The sequence below is a fragment of the Nanorana parkeri genome, unplaced genomic scaffold, assembly GCF_000935625.1.
Source record: "Nanorana parkeri isolate BGI_ZX_2015 unplaced genomic scaffold, ASM93562v1 scaffold19, whole genome shotgun sequence".
NCBI lineage: Eukaryota > Metazoa > Chordata > Amphibia > Anura > Dicroglossidae > Nanorana > Nanorana parkeri.
In genome coordinates, this window is record NW_017306287.1 from 3024547 (window position 1) to 3046361 (window position 21815).

Sequence of the window (21815 nt, forward strand, 5' to 3'; positions counted from 1 at the left end):
TGGGCTCACACTGGTTATCTTTATGTGCCTTTATATACAGTCTTCGGGCTATTTAAATCCATCAAAACATACATTTACCAGAATCCCGTAAAATGTTATTTTCCTTAGGGGTGGCAATATATTTTAGCAAAACTGACTGGAAGAAACAAAATAAACATATTTTTAATTATAGATCTTGGTAAAATGAATCTTCCAAATCTTTGACAGTTTTCAATATTACTAAATTAAATATCGTATTTTTCCAAAAAAAGAAAAAGGTAACTCTTGTAATGAAAGACGGATAGGATGTACATAAGTATGATGTCAAGCAAGTACTGTATATTTGCCTAGAATAGGATATATCCCTAAGACGTGTCTTGTACCAAAACCTTAATCCCAACTTTAATTATACTGAAATATTCAGCAGAGCTTTGGCGAGTACATAGAACTATTCTTATTCGAGGTAGCCTTGCTGGAGCTTGCAGTACAGTATAACATCCCCACCTCAGTCATACATCTACACACTTACAATTATTAGGGCCAGTAAGGTCACATGTCAATTTGCTTGTGGGTTGAAAAGGGAATTGGGGTTCAAGAGGGAAGCACACATGGTGTCATTTGAATAGTAGTGCAGGGAGCCTGAAGCAGCCATTTCATTACTTCTCTTTTCATCCTAGCAAGACCATATCTTTAAAGCCAAACGGAACCTTCAGTTTAAAGTGACCCTAAACTCTGGCGTTAAACCTTAAAAATACATTTAAGTACTTTAAACCTTTACCCATATCTTTAAAATAACAGCAGACGCACCTTTAGAAATGTTTAGTAATGACAACCTACAAACAGATACTTCTAGATAATTTGCAGGCTTTGTATTCGTTGCATATCTTATTTCTTTTTTCTTCCCCAGTCTTCTCACAGTGGCCATGTTAACGAAGGGCAGATTACTAGCTCTCCCTTTACTTCCTGAAAATCTGGCACATGTGACTAGGACATGTGACCAGGACATGTGACCATGCACATCATCTCAGGGGAGGAAATGCCTTTCCCTGAGATCTTGTGAGATTACAGATGAGATTTCCCAGCAGTGCTGATGTAACCTTCCCAGGATGCAATGCTTTTGCACTTACATCATTTGTGCCAAAACTGGACCAGGAAGTAGATGAACTCTATATGTAAGTAAATGAAAACCAAGTTTGTTTAATAAAAGTGAGATGATTTTAAATCGGCATGTAGAGAGGCATGCTGATGTGATTTTTAGTAAAAGGGAGTAAAGGTCCGCTTTAACTATCAACAAAAATTTATCTTATTTGTGTATCACTCGACTGTAGAACCTCAAATCATCTCTGAATTGGTGCTGACACTGTCCTTCCTTCTGGAGGGGGGCTACTTTTGTTCCCCATGGTCCTTGTGTGTTGTAAAGTAGCCACCTCTCCATGATCATTTGGGTGTTTTGCGGTGCAGTTCATTCCTAATGGCACCCCAAAGCATATTAAAATCAAAAGATTTTTAAGCTATTCAAAATTTTAAGTTTCTGCAGAATCAGCTGATCCCCTTAGCACTGGTCCTGACTTCCTGTTTTAAAATGAATCATTTCTCAAGCAAAGTGCCATGCAGTCACCCTTGTGTATGCTAGTAAGCTATGTGTGTCTCAGACCCTTGATCTTGTCCTGGACAGGAAGTTCAGGGAAGCTGAGACGAGAGACTTGGAAGCAGCTGTTCAGACACATGATTACTGTAAGTGCTTGGGCAAAAATGTAAAGAAATACTTTGCTGGGCAATGTATATTTGCTTGATCTGCATTCATTACATTAATTTGAAAAAAAGACTGACCATTTAATAGTACTTTAACAAAGCATGGCACCATGCCTTTCAAAAAAAATGTAAATGCACCCTTTTATCAATATTCAAAGTTTTATTAAACAATCACAAACAAAAATAGCCATACAAATCCATCTATACAATATTAACATTACATATGCCCATGCACATAGCATCAATGAATGCACCCTCTTTTGGTGCATTTTCATACGTTTGGGAGCTCATACAAATAATAGGCTCCCCTCACACACGTCAACACTATTTGTGATAATGCACCAAGACTTTGCGCACCTTTTGTTTTGATGCACCTGGAATGTATTTAGCTAATCTAAAAGTTCAATTGGGCTTTAGGTTAACATTTTAGTTTTCTTTCATTTAAAACTGATTGTTTGAGATGCATACAGTATGTAACTAGTGATGAGCCGAACACCCCCGTGTTCGGTTCTAACTCGAACTTTCGAACATGGAAAAAGTTCTAACTCGAACTTAGAACTCAATGCAAGTCTATGGGGGTAGAACTCAGAAAATTAAAGGTCCCCATTTTGAAGCCTTATATGCAATTTATTGGCCATAAAAAGTGTATGGGGATCCGGGTAGTGCCCTGAATGACAGGAATCAATGAAATTTAAAACAAAAAAAACCTAAAAAAATATTTTTTAAAGGAACAGTGATTTTTACATGATTTACAGGGTAAGAGTAAAAATGAAAAATTCCTTCAAATATCGTGCCTTGGGGGTCCCCATAACCTGCCGGTGAAGTGGTGGATCTGTAGGATGTATAGAACCTGCTGCACTGCTGCAGCAAAAAGTGACATTTAAAAAGAAAAACAACTTTTGGCCTGCAGGTAGGTTGCTGCAGGCGGTCAGGTGCAGGACTGTAGCCAATTACCGTTGCGGACGGCGCAGTGCATTGTGGGATGTCCCGCGGTCGAACAAACCGCGGACATCCCATAATGTTCGGTGTTCGGCGAACGCTCGAACGTGCTATGTTCGAGTCGAACATAGGTTCGACTCGAACGCGAAGCTCATCCCTATATGTAACTTCAGGTACCATATTTATAACCTGCATTGTATGAGGTTCACGTTGTATTAGACCTTTAATATTTTTTTTTTTTAAAAGATGTATTTTCTATGGAATGCCAGGACCCGGATGAAATAAAGTTGAATAATCTCTTAGTATTAGGAGTTCTGCGCTGCTTGTCCCTCATTGTCTGATCTTTACCTAGTTGGATACAAATAATTCCTTGTTGGAGCTAGGGGAAGAGAGGTGTAAAGAAGTGTCTTAACAGGGTTGGAGCAAGTCAAAGTTCTTTTCCTGGTATATTGTTAATCACACTGAGATAAAATACTTACAAAGTTTTATACCGTCTGTAACTTTTCTCATCTAAACCCATGCGGACTAACTAAAATAATCTCAGGCTTTCCTCTCATATCTTTGAAAAGCAGCACAGAGCTAGTCTCTTCTTATCTAAACTCATGGACAAGGAGGCAAAGTCAACTCTGTGTAAGTTGGTATCCAGTCAGCAGTAATTGCACAGTTAACAACTGTCATGATGAGTAAGATTAAAGCTGAACTCGAGGATAAGCAAATATTGTCCTCATACAAGAGCCCTGTGTATTCTTCCTGGAATCTTGGTGGGCTTTGTGTATTTCCTCCAGATCTATGCAGTAATCCAGTGTGAAATTTGGAGCTTCCTGTCATTAAGACCAGTCACTGCTGCTTTCTTTTTGTGCAGGGTGACTGGTCTTGTCTCCGCCCCCTCCTATAGTTTTTTGTAGGCCGCCTGTAGTGGGTGGAGCCTGCTTGGTCCCTCCCACAACTTGCTCCCTGCCGGCTCACTTTGTTTTGGGGTGGGAGGTCAATGGAACTGCAGCCACACCTCACCACTGCCCCCCCCCCGGCCCGCAGTGCAATCGCCAGCACCCAAATGCGTGGCACATTAGTGCCTGCGTTCTGGTCCAGTGCGATCTGCAACAATGCTGCTACTTTTTGCAGATCGCACTGGACCGGAACGCAGGCACTAATGTGCACTGCACACTCCCACCCCCAAAACAAAGTGAGCCGGCTGGGTTGAATTCCAGTGCGTTCCAGAGGCCGAACGTTCTGGAACACACTCTTTATGGTGTGACTGGGCCCTCAAGGTTGATTTATATGCATTGTGGCTATTGAGGAATATACAGTATTTAAATGAAAGTTCTTGTGCCTGTAAGATTGACCTCATATGTGTGTATACGTGATCGTTATTTGCTGGCATCTTTTCCCCCCTAAAGTGCCTTGTAATTGGATCCATCACATTTTTTGAGTATTGATGTGAACATTAATCTGAACAATAATAAACAGTCATTGCTGGAGCGTAAACATATAGACATGAAATGCCTGTAAAAAAGCTGTTGGAGAACAGCAGCACTGAGATGCAGACAAGAGAAAAGAAGGCATAAACAGTGTATTTTCCAAAAAGAAAAAAAAACATTTAAATGCCATCCAGTTATGGTTAGAATGTAGTTTAGTTTTGTGTATTGAGGGGAATGAAGGTTTGGTACCAAATAAAACCTGCGTACCAGTTATTTTTTGTTTTTTTTGCAGGCCACCAAAGCTCACATTAAACTAAACACCAAGAAACTGTACCAGGCAGATGGATACTCTGTAAAGGAGCTGCTGAAGGTGACCACCATCTTGTACAATGCCATGAAAACCAAAGGGATTGACACTATCCAGACTGGGGAGGAAGACATGTCCACATTCAAGTTTGACCTGGGAAATAAGGCCAGTATTTTTTTCCTGCTTGTCTCTTGTTCTTTTACCGTGCTTTTACCATTTTCCGTGAGTTGATTTATTGGCTATCTAGGCTACCACTTGTCTACTTGAAGTTCCTACACACCATTGTGGTTAATTTCTCTGTACTGAATAGGTCCTCATGAAATATATACGCAGTTCTAATGCAAATTATTCAACTTCCATTGCAAATCAGGTTTATTGGCAACATTTACAGACTTTCAGCTGTTTGCAATGAACAAATCAAACAAAAACATTTGATATAGATCAACACTACAAATGTTTCAAGTAGGGATGCACTGATACCGCTGCTAGTATAGGTGCCGATACCGAGTATTTGGGCGAGTACTAGTACTCGCCCAAATGTTTTGATACTTACCCCGATACCGGAACTTCTGGACAGAGGGAGATTTCCTCTGAGCGGCAGTGCCGCGAGTGCCGGCCAATCAAGAAGCCGGGCGGTGGGTAATGACTAGCCGCCCAGCTTCCTGATTGGCTAGGGAACCGGCTCCATGCTGTTTGGCCGGCTCCATTCTGATTGGCCGGGAAGCTGAGGGCCAGCTTCCTGGCCAATCAGGAAGCGAGGCAGTGGGTAATGATCTGGCTTCCTGATTGGGTTGGAAAACAACGTGATGCTGATCGGCTGGGAGCTGTTGTTATATCACTTTCGAACACTGGCAACCTGTGAAGCTCTGGTGAACTCCATGCCCAAGAGGGTTAAGGCAGTGCTGGAAAATAATGGCGGCCACACAAAATATTGTCACTTTGGGCCCAATTTGGAAATTTTCACCTAGGGGTGCACTCACTTTTGTTGCCAGCGGTTTAGACATTAATGGCTGTTTGTTGAGTTATTTTGAGGGGAAGGCAAATGTACACTGATATACAAGCTGCACACTCACTACTTTACATTGTAGCAAAGTGTCATTGCTTCTGTGTCGTCACATGACATGATATAATAAAATATTTACAAAAATGTGAGGGGTGTACTCACTTCCGTGAGATACTGTAAGTATATACAACAGTTGCGAGTTATCAGATTGTCTTGTGACACACAGGGATTTTAGACTTAATTGGTGCACTTCACAATCAATAGTCAATCTATTGTAGTGGTGGTTTTTCTCCCCCACACACACTGCAGGTAATCACTGTAATTAGACTTTCCAATCTTCCTGTTCTGTTATCATTACATACCAACCTGGAAGAAAGTTAGTTAAGGTTATCCTATTGCACATAACGTTCCAGTGTCATGAGAATTGCAGTCCATGACAGCAGTGTAGTCACACTTATCTCTATGTGTCACTTTTTTTCTGCAGATCACAGACCTGAAGATAGCCAGGCAGCTTGCATCTGAAATCACTTCCAAAGGAGCATCACTATATGATATCTTAGGCAAGGAGGCTGATCTCCGAGTAAGTGTTGTATAGCATGATAATGAATGGTTTATATGGCACCGATATCTCCTGTTTGTACTGTAAAAGTCAATGTTAAACACAAAGATAAGTAACTACTAGTACACAAGGAAAATGAGAAAAAGTACATATAGCTGCACAGCAATATGTATGCAATGAAGAGGACATATAATCCGTAGGAGAAAAGGTAGAAAGGTAAGCGGTTGAATATAAGGTAAGGGAAATGTGTAGTGGTTTTCTATACATTTTTTTCTTTCTTTAAAATATTTAGGATTTAAAATTAGAAATGTAAAATGTATTTTTAATTTTTTATGGTAATTATGAAGTATTGCATATGAATAATATGTATGCTTATAGCCAATCGGCAGGTGGAGCTTGGGGCTCCTTTTCACACTATTTCCAGTTTTACTGACCTCCTGTTGCAAGCAAACTGATATCTACAGCACTCAATAGCTCAAGTTGAAATCTAAAGCTGGCCATACACTATGCAAATTTTAGCTGGTTGTTGAGGAAGGAGCCACAATTCACACGGTGAGTGCCGCTGTCTGCACACTTTTAGCAGGCATCCCTCGATCAGCTAATCAAAGGAGCCGGTTGGAAAATCTTCTAATGAACAGAGGCGGCAGCTAATCAGCTGCTAGCTTTGTTTGGGTATTGTGACAGCAGCCACTGTCAGAATGCAATTAAGACAGCGGGAGATTCCTCAATCAACTCCCGTAAGCATTGATGGAAGAATCTATTAGACTTTCTTTGTTCAGCCCGCAGGTTGGATGATTAAAATATTAGTGTATAGGCAGCTTAAAAGAAAACATGAATGAGTCAGTGCAATTGCTCCTTCCCTACCCTATCTGCCTGTTCAAGCTCTATTCAGAAATGTAAAAGAGAGAGAGAATATGCATGCAACCAGCTACTGATGTGCTCAATCTTAAAGAGACCCATAATGATCTATGAATTATGTGAAAGCTTTTATGTACATTAAAAAAAAAGGTGTATGATTTTTTTTCCCTTTTCATAAGCTTTATTATTTTCCAAATTATATAACATACAACATTTATGCAAAAATAAATAACAGAAAATTAAAAAAAAAAAAACATAATTATACCATTAATATGCCAAAGGTGTATGATTTCAGTTAAATAAAAATCTAATGGCCAGACATAACTGGGAAATTATATTTAAAGTAAACCTTTCTTAAGAGAAATATAGGTGCAGTCATGGCTGCTGCCAAGCTCCTATGCTGCCCCCTTGGCTTCATCACTTTCTAAGTCCCTGACTTGGAACAAGCATGCAGATCAGGCCAGTTAGTCAAACAGTCAGAAGTGCTTATCTGCATTGTTGTTCTGGGTTAATGGCTAAAAGTATAGAAGCCAATGGGTCAGCATGATAGCCGGACATCAAGCGTTTGCAGAATAAGTTAGCAGTGGTAGCCTCCATGCTTTTTTCAAGGAGGGTTTACTTTAACGTGACCCTGTCACTACAGACACTATTCAATCTTGCTTGTTGCACTCTTTACAGAATATCCGGTCTAATGGCTGGGGGGCGGGGTGCTCGCAGTCACTGCGGATGGGGCCGCCAGTATCAGCAAACGTGTATAGATGCCACCAGCTCACCAGAAATTCTTTCAGGATCATAAAATGTTCATTTATTGAAGATTCTTGTCATAAAACTTAAAAAATAAAAAGTTTTATGACAAGAATCTTCAATAAATGAAAATTTTGTTATCCTGAAAGGATTTTTGTTGTGCTGGTGACATCTATACACGTTTCTTGTCACTACAGAGTCACAATTTAAATAAGAATGTGCTGTAAAAGGAGAGCCTTTATACCTTTCCAGCTGCCTATGTGTTGAAATGCCGCCATGTTGTTCATCCTAGACAGTTGCCGATATTGGACACTTTGGGTGGGCCAAATATCTGCCCCTCTCACAACACACTATGGTTTGTCCCATCTGCTTGTACATCCAATAGTTGACGGGTGGTAGCTGGCGCGTGGTACCAAAGCGTTTGGTGGAAGTAGCAAGTATTCACACAACTGTGGCGGTATGTGTGGCGTTTCAACACATAGGCTGCTTGCTGGAAAGGTAAGTTTATAGCCTCTTCTTTTACACTGAGCTTATTTGACCCTGTAGTGAAAGGGTCATGTTCAGTTTAAGAAGAATAAGAGGTCATACAGGTAGATGTAAACCCTAGTTGAATGACATTTAGTTTACTGAAGCAGTATGTACTATACGGTTTTGCCATTTAAAAATAAAATAATATGCCGTTCTTTTACTTTTTTTTTTTCATCCTTGCATCTCAATGCTGCTGATATCCTGCCACCTTTCTGCAGCTACTTCCTGTCTACATGCACTCCAGTGATGATTGCATGGCATTGTTCAGGGTGGACTTCCTGATAGTGACAACAGTGGACCATACCTGCAAAATGTGTGTTGAAAGGACCACTTGTATTCACCATTGGTAGCCCATGTGACGGGGAGCTGGGAAAGAGCAGTGTCACCCTATACCTGGTAGTGTTGTAGCTAGGACCTTAATGGCAGAATGACATGGGATTATTTTATTGAAAGCTTGACAGCTTCAAAGATTGAAAATTACATCACAAGTGACCGCCTAATGGGCGGAAAAAAGCAATGAGGAACCTGCAAGATGTAGGGGAGAAGATGGCGGCGTTGGCATACAGAGCGGCGTGGGGCATATTTGATCTGTCATTGCTGGGGAAGGGAGGACTGTTACGCTTCAAGACCTTTTCAAAGAAATATCTGTGAAAATGTATAACATTCAGAGGAACAGGAATATAAATAGAACAGTGTGTGGAAAGCTTCAGTTGGGCTTTATACTTGCAACGTTGTCTGTTCAGAAGAGCAATTGCTATATTTCCTACAACGTGTAGGCATAGTCAACCCTTCTTGTATTTGTATTATTTAAAGGGAAAGTATAGTATAGTTTCAAAATGTACTCGTTAATTTTTTGATTTTTTTTCTGCAGAGGATCATGTCATATACACTGAGTGACCAGATTATTATGACCACCTGACATTTGTGGGCAAATTAGCTATAATTTGGCGCTGAAGTTGCTAGAGGGCCAGACCATTATAAATAGGGAAGCAGGTTGTTTACCACGACAGTAGAAGAGATTTTTTTCTGAAGAGGGTGAACAACACGATTTAACAGCCTTTGAACGTGGAATGATTGTTGGCGCTCGGAGCCATGGAGCGAGTATCAGCAAAACAGCAGAATTCGTTAAATGTTCAAGAGCAGCTGTTGTTGAAGTGTTTAAAGACTGGACTGTCAGCCGAAAATCTGGGTCTGAACGTGCGAATTGTGGCCGTCAGCGACTAGTCAATGTTAGGGCAGAACGGAGAGTGGCAAGACTGGTACAAGACAACAGAAGGGCAACAGTGCATCAAATTACTGCAGATCTTAATCGGGGATCCTCTCAAATGATCTCTGAACGCACTGTTCGCCGTACACTGCATCGTATGGGATATGGAAGCCAAAGGCCTGTTCGAACACCTTTGCTGTCTGCAGTTAACAAGATGAAACGTCTCCAATTCGCACAGGAACACAAGGATTGGACAGTTGAGCTTTGGAAAAAAGTATTGTGGTCCGATGAGTCACGTTTCCAGTTGCATCATGCAGATGGCAGAGTGAGAATTTGGCGGGAACATCATGAAAGCATGCACCCCACATGCATGAGTACAACCCTTCAAGCTGGTGGGGGCAGTGTTATGGTTTGGGGCATGTTTTCCTGGCATGATTTGGGCCCTGGAATTCGTGTGGAACAACGTCTGAATAGCACAACATACCAAAGTATCGTTGCTGATCAAGTTCATCCTATCTAACAATCAACAGTATAGCGCTAACAGCCTCACGGTATTACATCCAACCATGTGCATTCACAACCTAAACGGTATTATGTGAAAAATAAAATGTGTGAAACACTTTTGCAAGAGTGGAATTATTTACAACAAATATCACATATATCTAAAATCAAATGTGATAATAAAGTGATATCTCTTAGAAAATGTGAACAGTGAACTACTTGGTATGTTATAATCAAAATGTACAGACCATGTGTCCTCAAATAAATGAAACAAATGTCACAATATAACAAACAGTGAACCACTTTGTATAATATGATCGAAATGAATGATATACCATGTATCCTCACATGGAACTGTGAGTATACTATCACTATAACATGTGGCCGTGTATATCTCCTAGTAAAGACCAAACAGTGAATTTTATATAATATTAAATATAATACTCAAAATAGGTGATAAACGATATATCATCTAATATGTAGGTACAACCAATAATAAATATCATAAATTGGTGTTTCAAAAACCAGTGTAGAAAAATCTGTGAAAACGAAAACAACGAAAAAAATAAGTAAAAAAATGGTCTCTAGCAACCAAAGTGTTCAAATAGTGCGATCTCCCATTTTTCTTCCGACTATTCTAGATGATCCAAACAGTCAGGATTAGAAGAAGAGAAAGTATATCCCATTCAGTGATAATTCGTGTTGTAAAAGAAGGAGGCGCAGAAATCCCCTCTAGGGTATGTACTCACCGGACCGAAGATGTTTTCAGGCCGTGTACAGCACCAAGATGCAGGCAGTCCTTCCCCGTCCTCTTCCCACTGCTGACTTTCACAGGGTTTACTGCTGTCCCTATGAAACTTCCGTTCGAAGTCAGGAAAGAAAAGGCAGTACTTCCATAGTGTGGTAAATTAGGATAGTTTATTAGATTTAAAAAAAAAGGGCTTGAACAAATTTATTAAATATAAAACGAAATGCCGGCCGGTCAGTCTAAAACAGACTCAAACAGACTGAAGGTGTGATGTGACTGCAGGACTGTAGAAAGGTATCATGGCACACTTACAAACCAGCATGTAAAACAACTTGTCTCACCACTAAGTGACTGCAGGACTGCCCCCAACGCGTTTCATCACAGACGTTTTCAAGGGTTGGCAAGTCTGATGGCTTCTTCCAACAAGACAATGCGCCATGCCACGGTGCTTGTATTGTGCAGGAGTGGTTTCAAGAACATGAGGGAGAATTTACCTTGCTTAGTTGGCCCCCACAATCACCAGATCTCAATCCAATTGAGCATTTGTGGGACGAAGTTGAAAGAGCCATCAGGCAGCTGGTTCCACAACCATCAAATCTCACAGAACTGGACAGTGCTACTCATCAGGCATGGTGTCAGATTCCTCGCATCACCTTTCAACATCTCGTGGAGTCAATGCCAAGAAGAATCGCCGCAGTATTGAAGGCAAAAGGTGGCCCAATGAAGTACTGATGGGGTGGTCATAATAATCTGGCCACTCAGTGTATATACTATGAGGATACATGTTGCAATGTGGTGCAAAGGTTATCATGCAGCAACTAACATCAACTGATTATATCCAGTTTTTAGTATTTTAAAGCAGGCAGAATAATGAACTTTGACAGCGGCATTTATTGTCAGCTTTTGCATTAGGACATAGTTGACAAGCATTGATCCTAATTTTGATATGTAATGGAAATGAACAAGTCATCCATAGTTATAGATATAGATTTTGCATAGCGCAGTCTAGCAAACCCAAAATGGCTAGAAGAAGGGTTAACAATTGCTGTCTTTTATTACATTTCACGAAGCAGGTCAGCCACGCGCTTGTCGGTGATGCAAACGTGTATAATTAAATGGGTGAACCTGAGATTCCAGGCAATGCGCAGCCAAGGCACAAAAAGATAGCTGTGAAGCCAGTGTGTGCTCGTTACTCATGGTGGCTAATGAACTGAACGTGTGATGTATTGCCTTGCTCCTCGTCTCATGCACTCCTGAGCCCTTCACCCCCCTGTAGTGAGGGGTTTTAAATAGCCAGTGCATAGAGTTACGTCACAACAAGCAATCTCTGGTGAACTAAGAGGCTCGGACCAGAAGCCATATTACTGGGAAAGCGGCATGCTGTGGCCACATGATTTTATTATGTCACAATTGAGATTCTGATTTTACAAAGTTTTTCATAACTCCATGCAGTCATTGAAGGGCATAGTTAGTCATAGTGCCAATCAGAAGTCCCTCACTTTTCCAACAGGTGTACCACACAAAAAATACTGGTGATTCATACGTATGGAAGTATGCTTTAAATAGCAATCTCCAGGCAGCAAGTGAAAGCAATCAGTGAACTTATAATACTCTCCTGGAGACAGTGCAACTGCGCTAATTTCAGGAAGTCCATCATTTAGCCAGGATTTTCAATAATCCATTGCAACCAGATTTAGCTGATTACTCAAAGTGTTTTGTGTCCGGTGCTACTGCTAATTGTCACATAATTCTGTGCACTTTAGACTCCCACTTATGTTCCATTGTGTGCACAATGTTTCAGTGCGCTCAGAGAGGGGGGCGTTGTTGGGTGTAGCTGGGATCTCATTTGAGGAGTCCCTAAGAGTATAAAGAAACCAATTGATGATTTAAGCCAGGCACTTCTACCTAGAGATAAAATACATGTTTTTGGTATACTGGTGTATTACCTGCTAAAGGTTTTGTAATTCTAGTCAGGCCAGAGACTTCTCTATTCTCCACTGTGGTAAGTACTATACCCTGGTGATAGATCTGATCGAGCGGCTGTGCCGGCTTGGGCGGCTCCAGTGCTCACCAAGCCATCGGTCAGCAGTGTACTATGCAATGTACAGCTTTCCTTCATAAGACTTTATGGGGAAGTAGTCTTAACTGCAGGCTTTCAAGTTGATGGCTTCTTCATTAGGTCCTATTGAAAAACCACACAGAGAATTTCCACAGGAGCCCAATTCTGTGCTGATTTCAGGTAAGGCGGAGAGGCAGTAGAGTTAAAGAAGCTTTGCTAGAAAGTCTGCCTTTCAAAAGTTGTGATTCTCTAAGCATGTTTCAATAGGGAATGGCTGCTAACATGTACACACAACTCCCAAACTAGTGCTTGGAGACCCCTAGTCTGGATCTGCTGCACAATCTGCAAGCCAAGCTGGCAGAGTATGCTGGAATATCTAGTTCAAGGACACCTTCATTGCCTTCATATGATCTTATAGATAAACATATCCATAAAACAGCTGGAGAGCACAGCATGTCCAGGCCCGACCTAGATTAGTGCGTGGAATACATGTGCTTTCTCCATGTGTGACATAGTTTGGAAGTGGAAGAAGCTTCTCTCCCATTAGTATGGTTTGTTTGGTCTTTTAATAAATCTGCTCCAACATATGGATGAATGGGAATATCTCCGACACTCCTCTAATGAATCTTTTTATCCCACGGGTTTTGCTTTTCTTGACAGAAGCTTTCCATCTAATATTCTTCATAGAAACCCATTTATTACTTACGAGGACAAGTCATTCTTTTCCTTTCTGTGAACATGCATCACCGGTCCTGCCTCTCATGTACATGTTACTATTCAATGACAGCACTTTTTAAACCACTTCATTTAAAGGGAACCCATATTCCTTTTGAAGTTTCTTTTTTGAATGTATATCTGAATACAATCAGCTTAATGTGCAGTGCTCCTTCATGTCATGTCTACCTGCGGCATACCTAATGTGGTTCTTTTTTTTTTTTCCTTCCTGTTACTTGCAATTATCTTTTTCAGTTGCTTTTCATTATTCTTCACTTTACTTTACCTTTCAACCCCGTCTTATTTTTTAAACTTTTACTGGTGCACATTTGTAGCTAAATGACTGATAAGATCACCCTAATCCAAAAGGAAAAAAAAAAAAGTGACACCGTATATTATTTAAAAAAAAATGTAATTGTTTGATACGCAGTGCTTCCACAAATGAAATGTGACCCAGTTACATGTACTTTAATTATGAAATCAAAACCATAAACACGGTTTTAACATTTAAACCGGGCCTGATTGACATTGGAAAAAAAAATAGCAAAGGTCATTTTCAGAAAGTAGGTTGTCATATTAGCATTTCTCAGATCTGGGGATGTGACTGCCAGGTAGACAGGCCATCTGCTGGGCTCCCCTATTTGTCACTTTCTGAAAATAAACTCTGACAGCAGAAGAAAATCCATAAATCCTTTGGCCCCTTCCTCTTTTCCCAGAAGACCTTTTGAACTTATTTATGAAAACTAGAAAAATATACCAATAAGAAGAAGAAATTAAATATTTATATATGCATTGGAAGCATTCTGCAAGGGCAGACCACGAAATAGAAGGTACTTCCTGGCATCGTCAAGGACCCGCCTCCTGGGAACATTAAGGCTCCATTCACATATAGCGTTTGCGTTTCCTGGACAGTTTTCTGTGCGGGGCGAAAACGGTAAAATTTGAATCCACCCGGATTCCCCCCGTTTGCGGCTATTAAATATCGTGCTTGCACTAGTTTCGTACCTCGTGGTCCTTGCAATAGTCTGAACGATGCACATTAAAGTGCATTGTTTTCTCTGTTTAGAGCGGCTTTGCGCATATCCGTACAGTTGAATACGCACAGGCAGGCGCTCCTGTGTGAATGGAGCCTTAGCCACCCTGGACTCAGGGCAGAATGCAAAGAATGCTGAAGGGAACGGTGCCTCATCATTATGTGGTGCTGTTCTCTGTAGAATTTTTAAAACACACCCAGCGCCAAAGGGAGGAAGACCTGTGCTTTCAAGTGACCAGACTGAAAACCCCTTAAAAAAACATATGTATGCAGCTGTTTAGCTGGAATTGAGTGTTAAACTGACCCAGTGGACGGCTTAACTGCTGAAGGGCTCTAAAGTTCTACTTTTTTTTTTATATCCTGGCTCTCTGTCCAGATAAACCCATGTATGTTCATCCTCTAAAGGCCGCTGTGTTTACTGGTTCATTCTGCCATAATTAACTATACTTTTGAAACTACCAGCAGCGTCTTTCCAGAGGATTCATCCTGAGCCTGATGAAGGGGGACCCTGCGCGGCCCCGAAAGCGCTTGCCTTTGATTGACAATGTCTTGTCATTAAATGGACTGATTTTTACTTTACCCTTGGTGTGCTGGGGACATTCTTGAACTTTGTGTATGTTTTACATAGTTACATAGTAAGGTTGAATAAAGAACAAGTCCATCCAGTCCAACGTGTGTGTGTGTGTGTGTGTGTGTGTGTGTGTGTGTGTTTTTCCTGCTTTACAACTTCCCATACCCTGTAGATTCTGCAAGAGAACAAACTCGTCCAGTAGTTTCTTGAATTTGTCAATGTTATCCGCAGATGCCACCACCTGTGGGAGGGAATTCCAAACTTCCACCACTATCACAGTGAAATATCCCTTGCGAATTCTACGATTGATCCCCTTCTCTTCTAACCTCTTGTTGTGTTCCCGGGTTCTCAATACAGTTTTAGGTTTAAACAGTTTATTCCTAATATTGGGATGCCATCTGTAGTCATTGCAAGCACCCACCTGGACTCTACAAGTTATACTTTAAACCTGTAAGGAGTGCAGCAAGACGCATTTATACTTTTCCAGAGGATAGATCTGTTATGTAATTTCTCTGTCAACAGGGTGTTCGCTGCGTCCCAGATGTCAACCACAGACATCTCCAGTTTCTGTAATTCGCTGCTTGAGTGTCATCTTCCACATGACAATAAAGCGGTGGTGTTTTGACACCTCTCGCTGTGCCCCTGCAGCAAATCACTGCATTTCTGGAGATGCTTTGATTACGTTTGGCTTTATATTAATACATTGTAGGAAATATTACGCTTTCAATTTGTAAATGGCTTTTGGTAAAGTCATTCATAGACCTGGAATATTGTATAATGGTTTTTTTTCATACATGATTTCCCAGCAAGTAATTGCTGCATAATTATGGTTGAATAATGAGCCTTGCGGGGCGGTGACTTTTTCGGAGGCATTTTTGCACAGAGTTATGCTGTGATGTTAAATAATCATTCATTCAGAGTTAGAAAATTACCTATAAGTGTTTAACAACAAATGTTTGTATCCCTGCAGGAAATGAGGACGGCTGCCATTGCACGTCCCTTGGAAATCAATGAGACTGAGAAGGTGCTTCGGATGTCCATCAAAGAAGTCTTAGTAAGTAAATGTTAATATTTGATATATAAGCCTGATGGCTTAGCTGTAAGGATATTATGTAGCACGATGATCATAGATAGATTCACTGCCCGCCAGGGATGATTTCTGCACTGTGTTTGTATTTCCACCCCGTTTTTTTGCATGGGTTAGCTTCAGGTGATGATATAAATAAAGAGGAAACTGGTTTCCACACTATTGGCAAAAAGTACACAAAAAATTAAATTGTAAACTTATTGTACACTTTAAATTAGACCAAACTTGACTGCGAATAATATTAGGAAAAATAAACCTACATAAACCACCACCATTGAATTTAAAAATGTAAGCAACATTGCTCAGATATTTAAATTTAGTGTTGGTGGTCTATGTAGGTTTATTAATGTGAGTCTGAATTCAAAGATAATTATTTTTGGAAACCTCTATAAATGTTAAAGCCCAATGGAACTTTCTGTCTAAATTTGCTAAACACATTACAGGCATATGTAGGAAAAGTGTGCAGTCTTGCAATTTGTTTTCTTTGTAAAGCTGGCCATACACTGGTTGAATTTCAGCCGAGTCCTGCTTACTTGGCTGAAATCCAGCCGGTGTGCGGCCCAGTTGGCACTCCTCCATCCTTTTTTTTTTTTTTAATAAGCCAGTCTGAAAAATCTTGGCTGCTCGGTGACAGCAGGTCAATAGCCCAGCAGGGAAGATTCAGCGTGGATGGGGGAACCTTAGGGTATTTTCTCTATCCAATTAGGTGTCCCACGCTAAAATGAAACCTAAAATTACATTTAGGCACTTAAAGGAGAACTATGAGGTGAGTGGAAATCACTCAGCCTCATAGTTCGAGCCGACGTGTGACAATGAAACTGTCACACGTCGGCTCAATAGATTGGGAAGTGGGCGAACGCATACCATTGCTCGCTCACTTCTCGATCATCTCTCTGCAGAGAGCCGGGACTGTCATTCATGGCTCCCTGCAGGGATTCCCCTCCTCTCCGATCCTCCAGCACTGAGTGGAGGGAAGGGGGCGGGTACAGCTGGCTCTGCCTCTAGATAGGCAGAGCCCGCTGTCACTCACGCAGCTGGGTAGATCTCAACAGTAATGTCGGGATCTGTCCCGGCTGCGGCGGTCTCAGTATACCGCGAGCTGTAGCTTGCGATATACTGAGCTTTGGCTCTCGGGAGAACGCTAGTATATGTCCTCCCGTGACTCTTAAAAGAACTGTGGGGAAAAACACTTATCCCATAGCTCTCTTTTAAGCAGTTAATAAACACAAAGCTCACCATGAACATATCAAACTAAAAATAAAGTTCTTCACTGTTGTGCAATAACTTTTTAAATGTCCGCAATTCTTATGTGAAAAAGAACATAAACCACCCACAATTCATATGTATTATGCAATAAATATAGGCATAAATTGTAAAAATATACATCTCATAACCCCTCTATAAAAAGCTAAACATAACAAAGTATATGCCAACAGAGTAAATGCACATCAGTGCATGATCATTCACAACCAAGCAAATATGCCTATAAAGTGGAAAATGAAAAATTCAAGAATTGGCTATAAAGCAATTGAGATCGAAATCCACGTTCATGGCCCTGGGTTTCATTCATCACTATTGCTACATTATGGACATTTTTGGAGTTATTAACATTTATAGACTTCACTCCTGATCCATTTTCTATTCACTGACATTTGTTTGAGTTACTGATTATTGTTTTTTTGTATTGCTCATTGTGGTAGCTCGGCACATTTAGTTATTAATTTTTCACGTATACACACTCACAGTGAGTGTACAGTCTAGTGCCTTGTTGCTGTTAGTTTGCTTATTGGCACAGATAATTTTTTTATATATGCAATAAACTTACTCCAAAATGAGTGGGTGTGCTGCTAATTAGGAGAGGCAGTACGACAATATAGCCATTCATTTCTGTGAGTGAGTTGTACATCTTATGGTGCACACTCAGTGCACATTTTAATTGAAAGAAACTGGAGGACTATATTAAGAGATCCATTAATGGATGTAGGAGAGTATTCGTTTTGATCAGCCCCATGAAAAACCTATAGGTACATGCCCAGCCTAAAACCGCTGGGTTAACAGGACCATAAGCTGTCACATCATACTATGACAATTTGCTACCGCAGGATACTGTTGGAGCCTCCTTTAAAATCCTACTTCCATTTTGGTCAGAAAAGGCACAACAATGCTACATCCTACAACACAGCACTTCCTTCCAATCACCTGGCTGATCCAGCTTGGGGTTGGGAAAACGTTAGAGAATACAATCTAGAAGATATGTTGTCCGCACACCATTCTGCGTCAGAATATCATCTTTATTCAGATTCCTTTAGCATGAGATATGGATACTCCATATCTCATGCAAAAGGAATACGAATGAAGATGATATTTTGAAGCAGAATGGAGTGCAGATAACATATCTTCGAGATTGTATACTGTGGTGGCATCCACCTGTTGTTCCAGCACCCGTTGGATTCTGGGGTACATTGGTACCATGTGCGAATTGGATATTACTAAATCCTTTGAGAATACAGTTCTTTTCCTACTATGGAAAAGTCAGCATTTTTGCATGGAAACTTCAAGGGACTGATGGTGCTGTAGGGTCAGGCATTGTTACAGTAATTGTATGTTTCCAACCCTCACATTGTGTGCACCATCTATAAATAGTCCCATCAAGATTTGACAAATGAGTGCATATTGGTACTAAAAATAACTATTGCGTGGCTTCTTCTTCTGATGTCAGCAGCTTTTGAATTTTGTGTTCCGATTTTTATAAATTAGCCTCGTTGGGGCTCTAATACTGGCCCCCGTTTTGTGTTTTGCCAGTCACTTTATTAAATCATGACATAGATATTCCCATTTCCTTTACCAGACAGGTGGTAATATCTGCACATGCTTCCTGATTTTCCTCATTCCCTTTATTGTGTATTAAAAGCTCAAAAAATTATAAATATGCAGCCGGTCTAGTTTGATATCTTTAAATGTTTACCTAAGGCGACATTCGCACTTGAGCGTCAGCACCTTTTGATATTTTTTCTTGCACATTTCTGCATGTCTTGACTGGTTTTGTTTTAGCTAGTGGAAAGCCAGTCACTAAGAAGAAGAAGAGATGATTTTTAGGAACATAAAACGTGTGTTAACTTAAGAGATATTTATTACCTCTCACAGAGATCTCACAGTAGTCCCCCCTTGCAATACCAAATGGTAGTAAAAATGGGCAGTAATATGGAGCTGTTCTCCCCCCCCCCATTCCTTTTGCAGCTGTAACTGCCTTCACTCTTCTGAGCAGGCTTTTGAAAAGATTGTGGAGTGTGTCTGTGGAAAATTTGTGCACATTCAGTCAAAAGATCATTTGTGAAGTTCAGGTACTGATGTTGGAGAAAAAGACCTGCATTCCAAATCATCCCAAAGGTCTTCAACAGGGCTGAGGTCAGGGCTCGGTGTAGGCCGCTTGACTTCCTCCACACTAAATTCATCAAAGCATGGCTTTATTTACCATGCCTTGTGCACTGGGGCACAGTCATGCTAGAACAGAAAAAGGCCTTCACAAAACTTTTATCGCAAGGATGGAAGCATACGAGTGTCCAAAATGTGTTATGCTGTTAACAGTGGCCTTCACTGGAAACACCTAAACTCAATATTTTGGAGGAGTGTCCACATCGGTTTTGCCATATGGGTTGGTGTGATGGTCAGATGTCCACGAACTTGGCCATATAGTGTATTTCTGTGAAAGCAGCAGTTGTAAACCACCCAAATGAAACTCTACCTACACCCTTGTTACCTCGTACCCCTCCCATGTCCCGCAGTACTTCATTCCGGATAGCCCCTTGAGGAGTGGGTGTTGGAGTGACCATGGATGACGCCGCACTGATCAGAAGAGAAATCTGAGCCTGATGAAGGGGACCCTGCATGACCCCAAAACATTGCTTTCATTGGGACAATATGCGTCAATAAAAATATGCGTCAATAAAAATACACTTTACATCCATCGCAAGACAGTAGTCTTGCAATGGTTGTAAAGTAATTTAAAAAACGTACGATCTGCCCATCTTGGACAGGCAGATCGTACTTGCGACCATCGCAAGCACGCCCCCCTGAGGGGCGGGCTTCCGATGACCGCAATGCTGAACGGGCAGTGTGCGCGTGCGCACACCGGGCCGTGCGACATTGATCTTACGATCATGCTAAAAACCAGCCGAAAATCGTACGATACTCGGCTGGTTTTCTAGCATGCTCCTCAGACAAAAGACGTGCGACCGTACAGTAAAAACGGCCGCACGTCTTCCATACACTGTGCGATTATCGTACGATCGCGGGATTTCCCGCGATTATCGTGCGATAATCGCACAGTGTATGGGCACCTTTAGTCCTCTGAATAATTGAAGGAAATGCGGCTGTAAATGAATTTGCGTTGGTTAGTTTGACATGCAGTAGGGGAAAATGGATGGCAATCTGAGAGGATTTTCCTGTTCTATCTATTTATAAGTATCATATTTATTCCATGTTTCACAGGACATGTAGATAGACCGCGCTTACCAAGGCTGACAGGCACAGTTGTGCTCATTTGAGAGCACCAAGGGCGATGGGTAGAAGAAAGCTTTTTCATTGAGACCGGAGTTTGTTTGACCTTCCACCCTCGAAGTGCTATTTATTCACATCTCCAAAGATGTCTTTCAGATGTTCCATGGAGCAACAGCCAAAGTGTCCGAGATGGCTGCATCAGCATCTCCAGACATAAGACTGCCTATTAAAATAGGTCTTATACTCAAAATATAAATCTACTCCTTGGAGATTAAGGGTTTACATTATAGCAAGATATGCAGGGCGTGTGCGCGCAATTTTAAGGCTTGACATGTTTGGTGTCTATTTACCCGATGTGACCCGCGTCTTTTATGTTTTACCAACAATATGGGTAAGAATAAATATTTAAAAAAATAATGTAGGGAAAGCATTTTTTCCCATGCAATTTACAGTACTTTTTTAATTATATAGTAATGATATAGTAGTGATTAAATACCACCAAAAGAAAGCTCTATCTGTCCCCAAAAAATGTTAACATAAATTGCAAGGCTATAGACTGGTCATGCTTACTGGTGAAAATTTTGACTGACTGGTGAGACACCCTAACATTTTTCAAGCCCTGAAGACATGTCATTTTTAATAATTCCTCCTATTTTTCTATACCAGTTACACAGCACTCGATACCTGTCAGTACACGCACCAGGCAATGATACAATATGATATGATCAGGGAGAGTGTTGGAGGAAGCTGCACAAAGAGATTGTAGTCCACTGAGAGAGATTTGGCGGGCGCAGCAGTGAGCTGTTTAGGATTAGAGTTCATGCAGTCTGTTCATTCTGGGTTTTGTTTGTTTTTTGCTAATTCAGCAAAATGCAGTGGCGAGCTAGTGAAAAAATATTTTGGGCTTGTCAGGGCTCCTATATGCTCTCCCTTCTAGCAAAGTAGAATAATGATCAATAATAATCAATGAAAGAAAATTGCATATATAATGCAGTCTGTTAGTACTCATTATGCAGCAATTATTGTTTATAATAACTTAGTTTTACTAGATTTCGATCCTGACAGGGTGACAGTAGTGTTCATTCTGCAGTATAATGACGGCAGCGTTGTCACCCTGTGGACAGGGTAGACTTAGGTGGACTTTAAAGAAGAATGCCATTGCAAGGGCTAACCTCTTATTAGTCTAGGAGGGCAAAACTAATTAAGAAATACCCGATCCTGATCCCACATGGCTGCTAGACCTCCACAGCCTCTTCTCCCCCTGGGCTCTGGCGGTCTAAGGACCCATGACATCACATCTAATGCAGTCCA

The 21815-nt window shown here is 40.9% G+C and overlaps 1 protein-coding gene across 1 annotated transcript in view; it reads left to right on the forward strand.

Moving 5' to 3' along the window:
• Positions 1-21815, forward strand: part of CLUAP1 (clusterin associated protein 1) — a 90461-nt gene that overhangs the window by 27273 nt on the left and 41373 nt on the right. The window contains exons 4-6 of the mRNA XM_018562014.1: positions 4381-4560; positions 5883-5978; positions 15891-15974. Of these exons, the coding sequence (XP_018417516.1) occupies positions 4381-4560; positions 5883-5978; positions 15891-15974 (360 nt within the window). The remainder of the gene's footprint in view (positions 1-4380; positions 4561-5882; positions 5979-15890; positions 15975-21815) is intronic.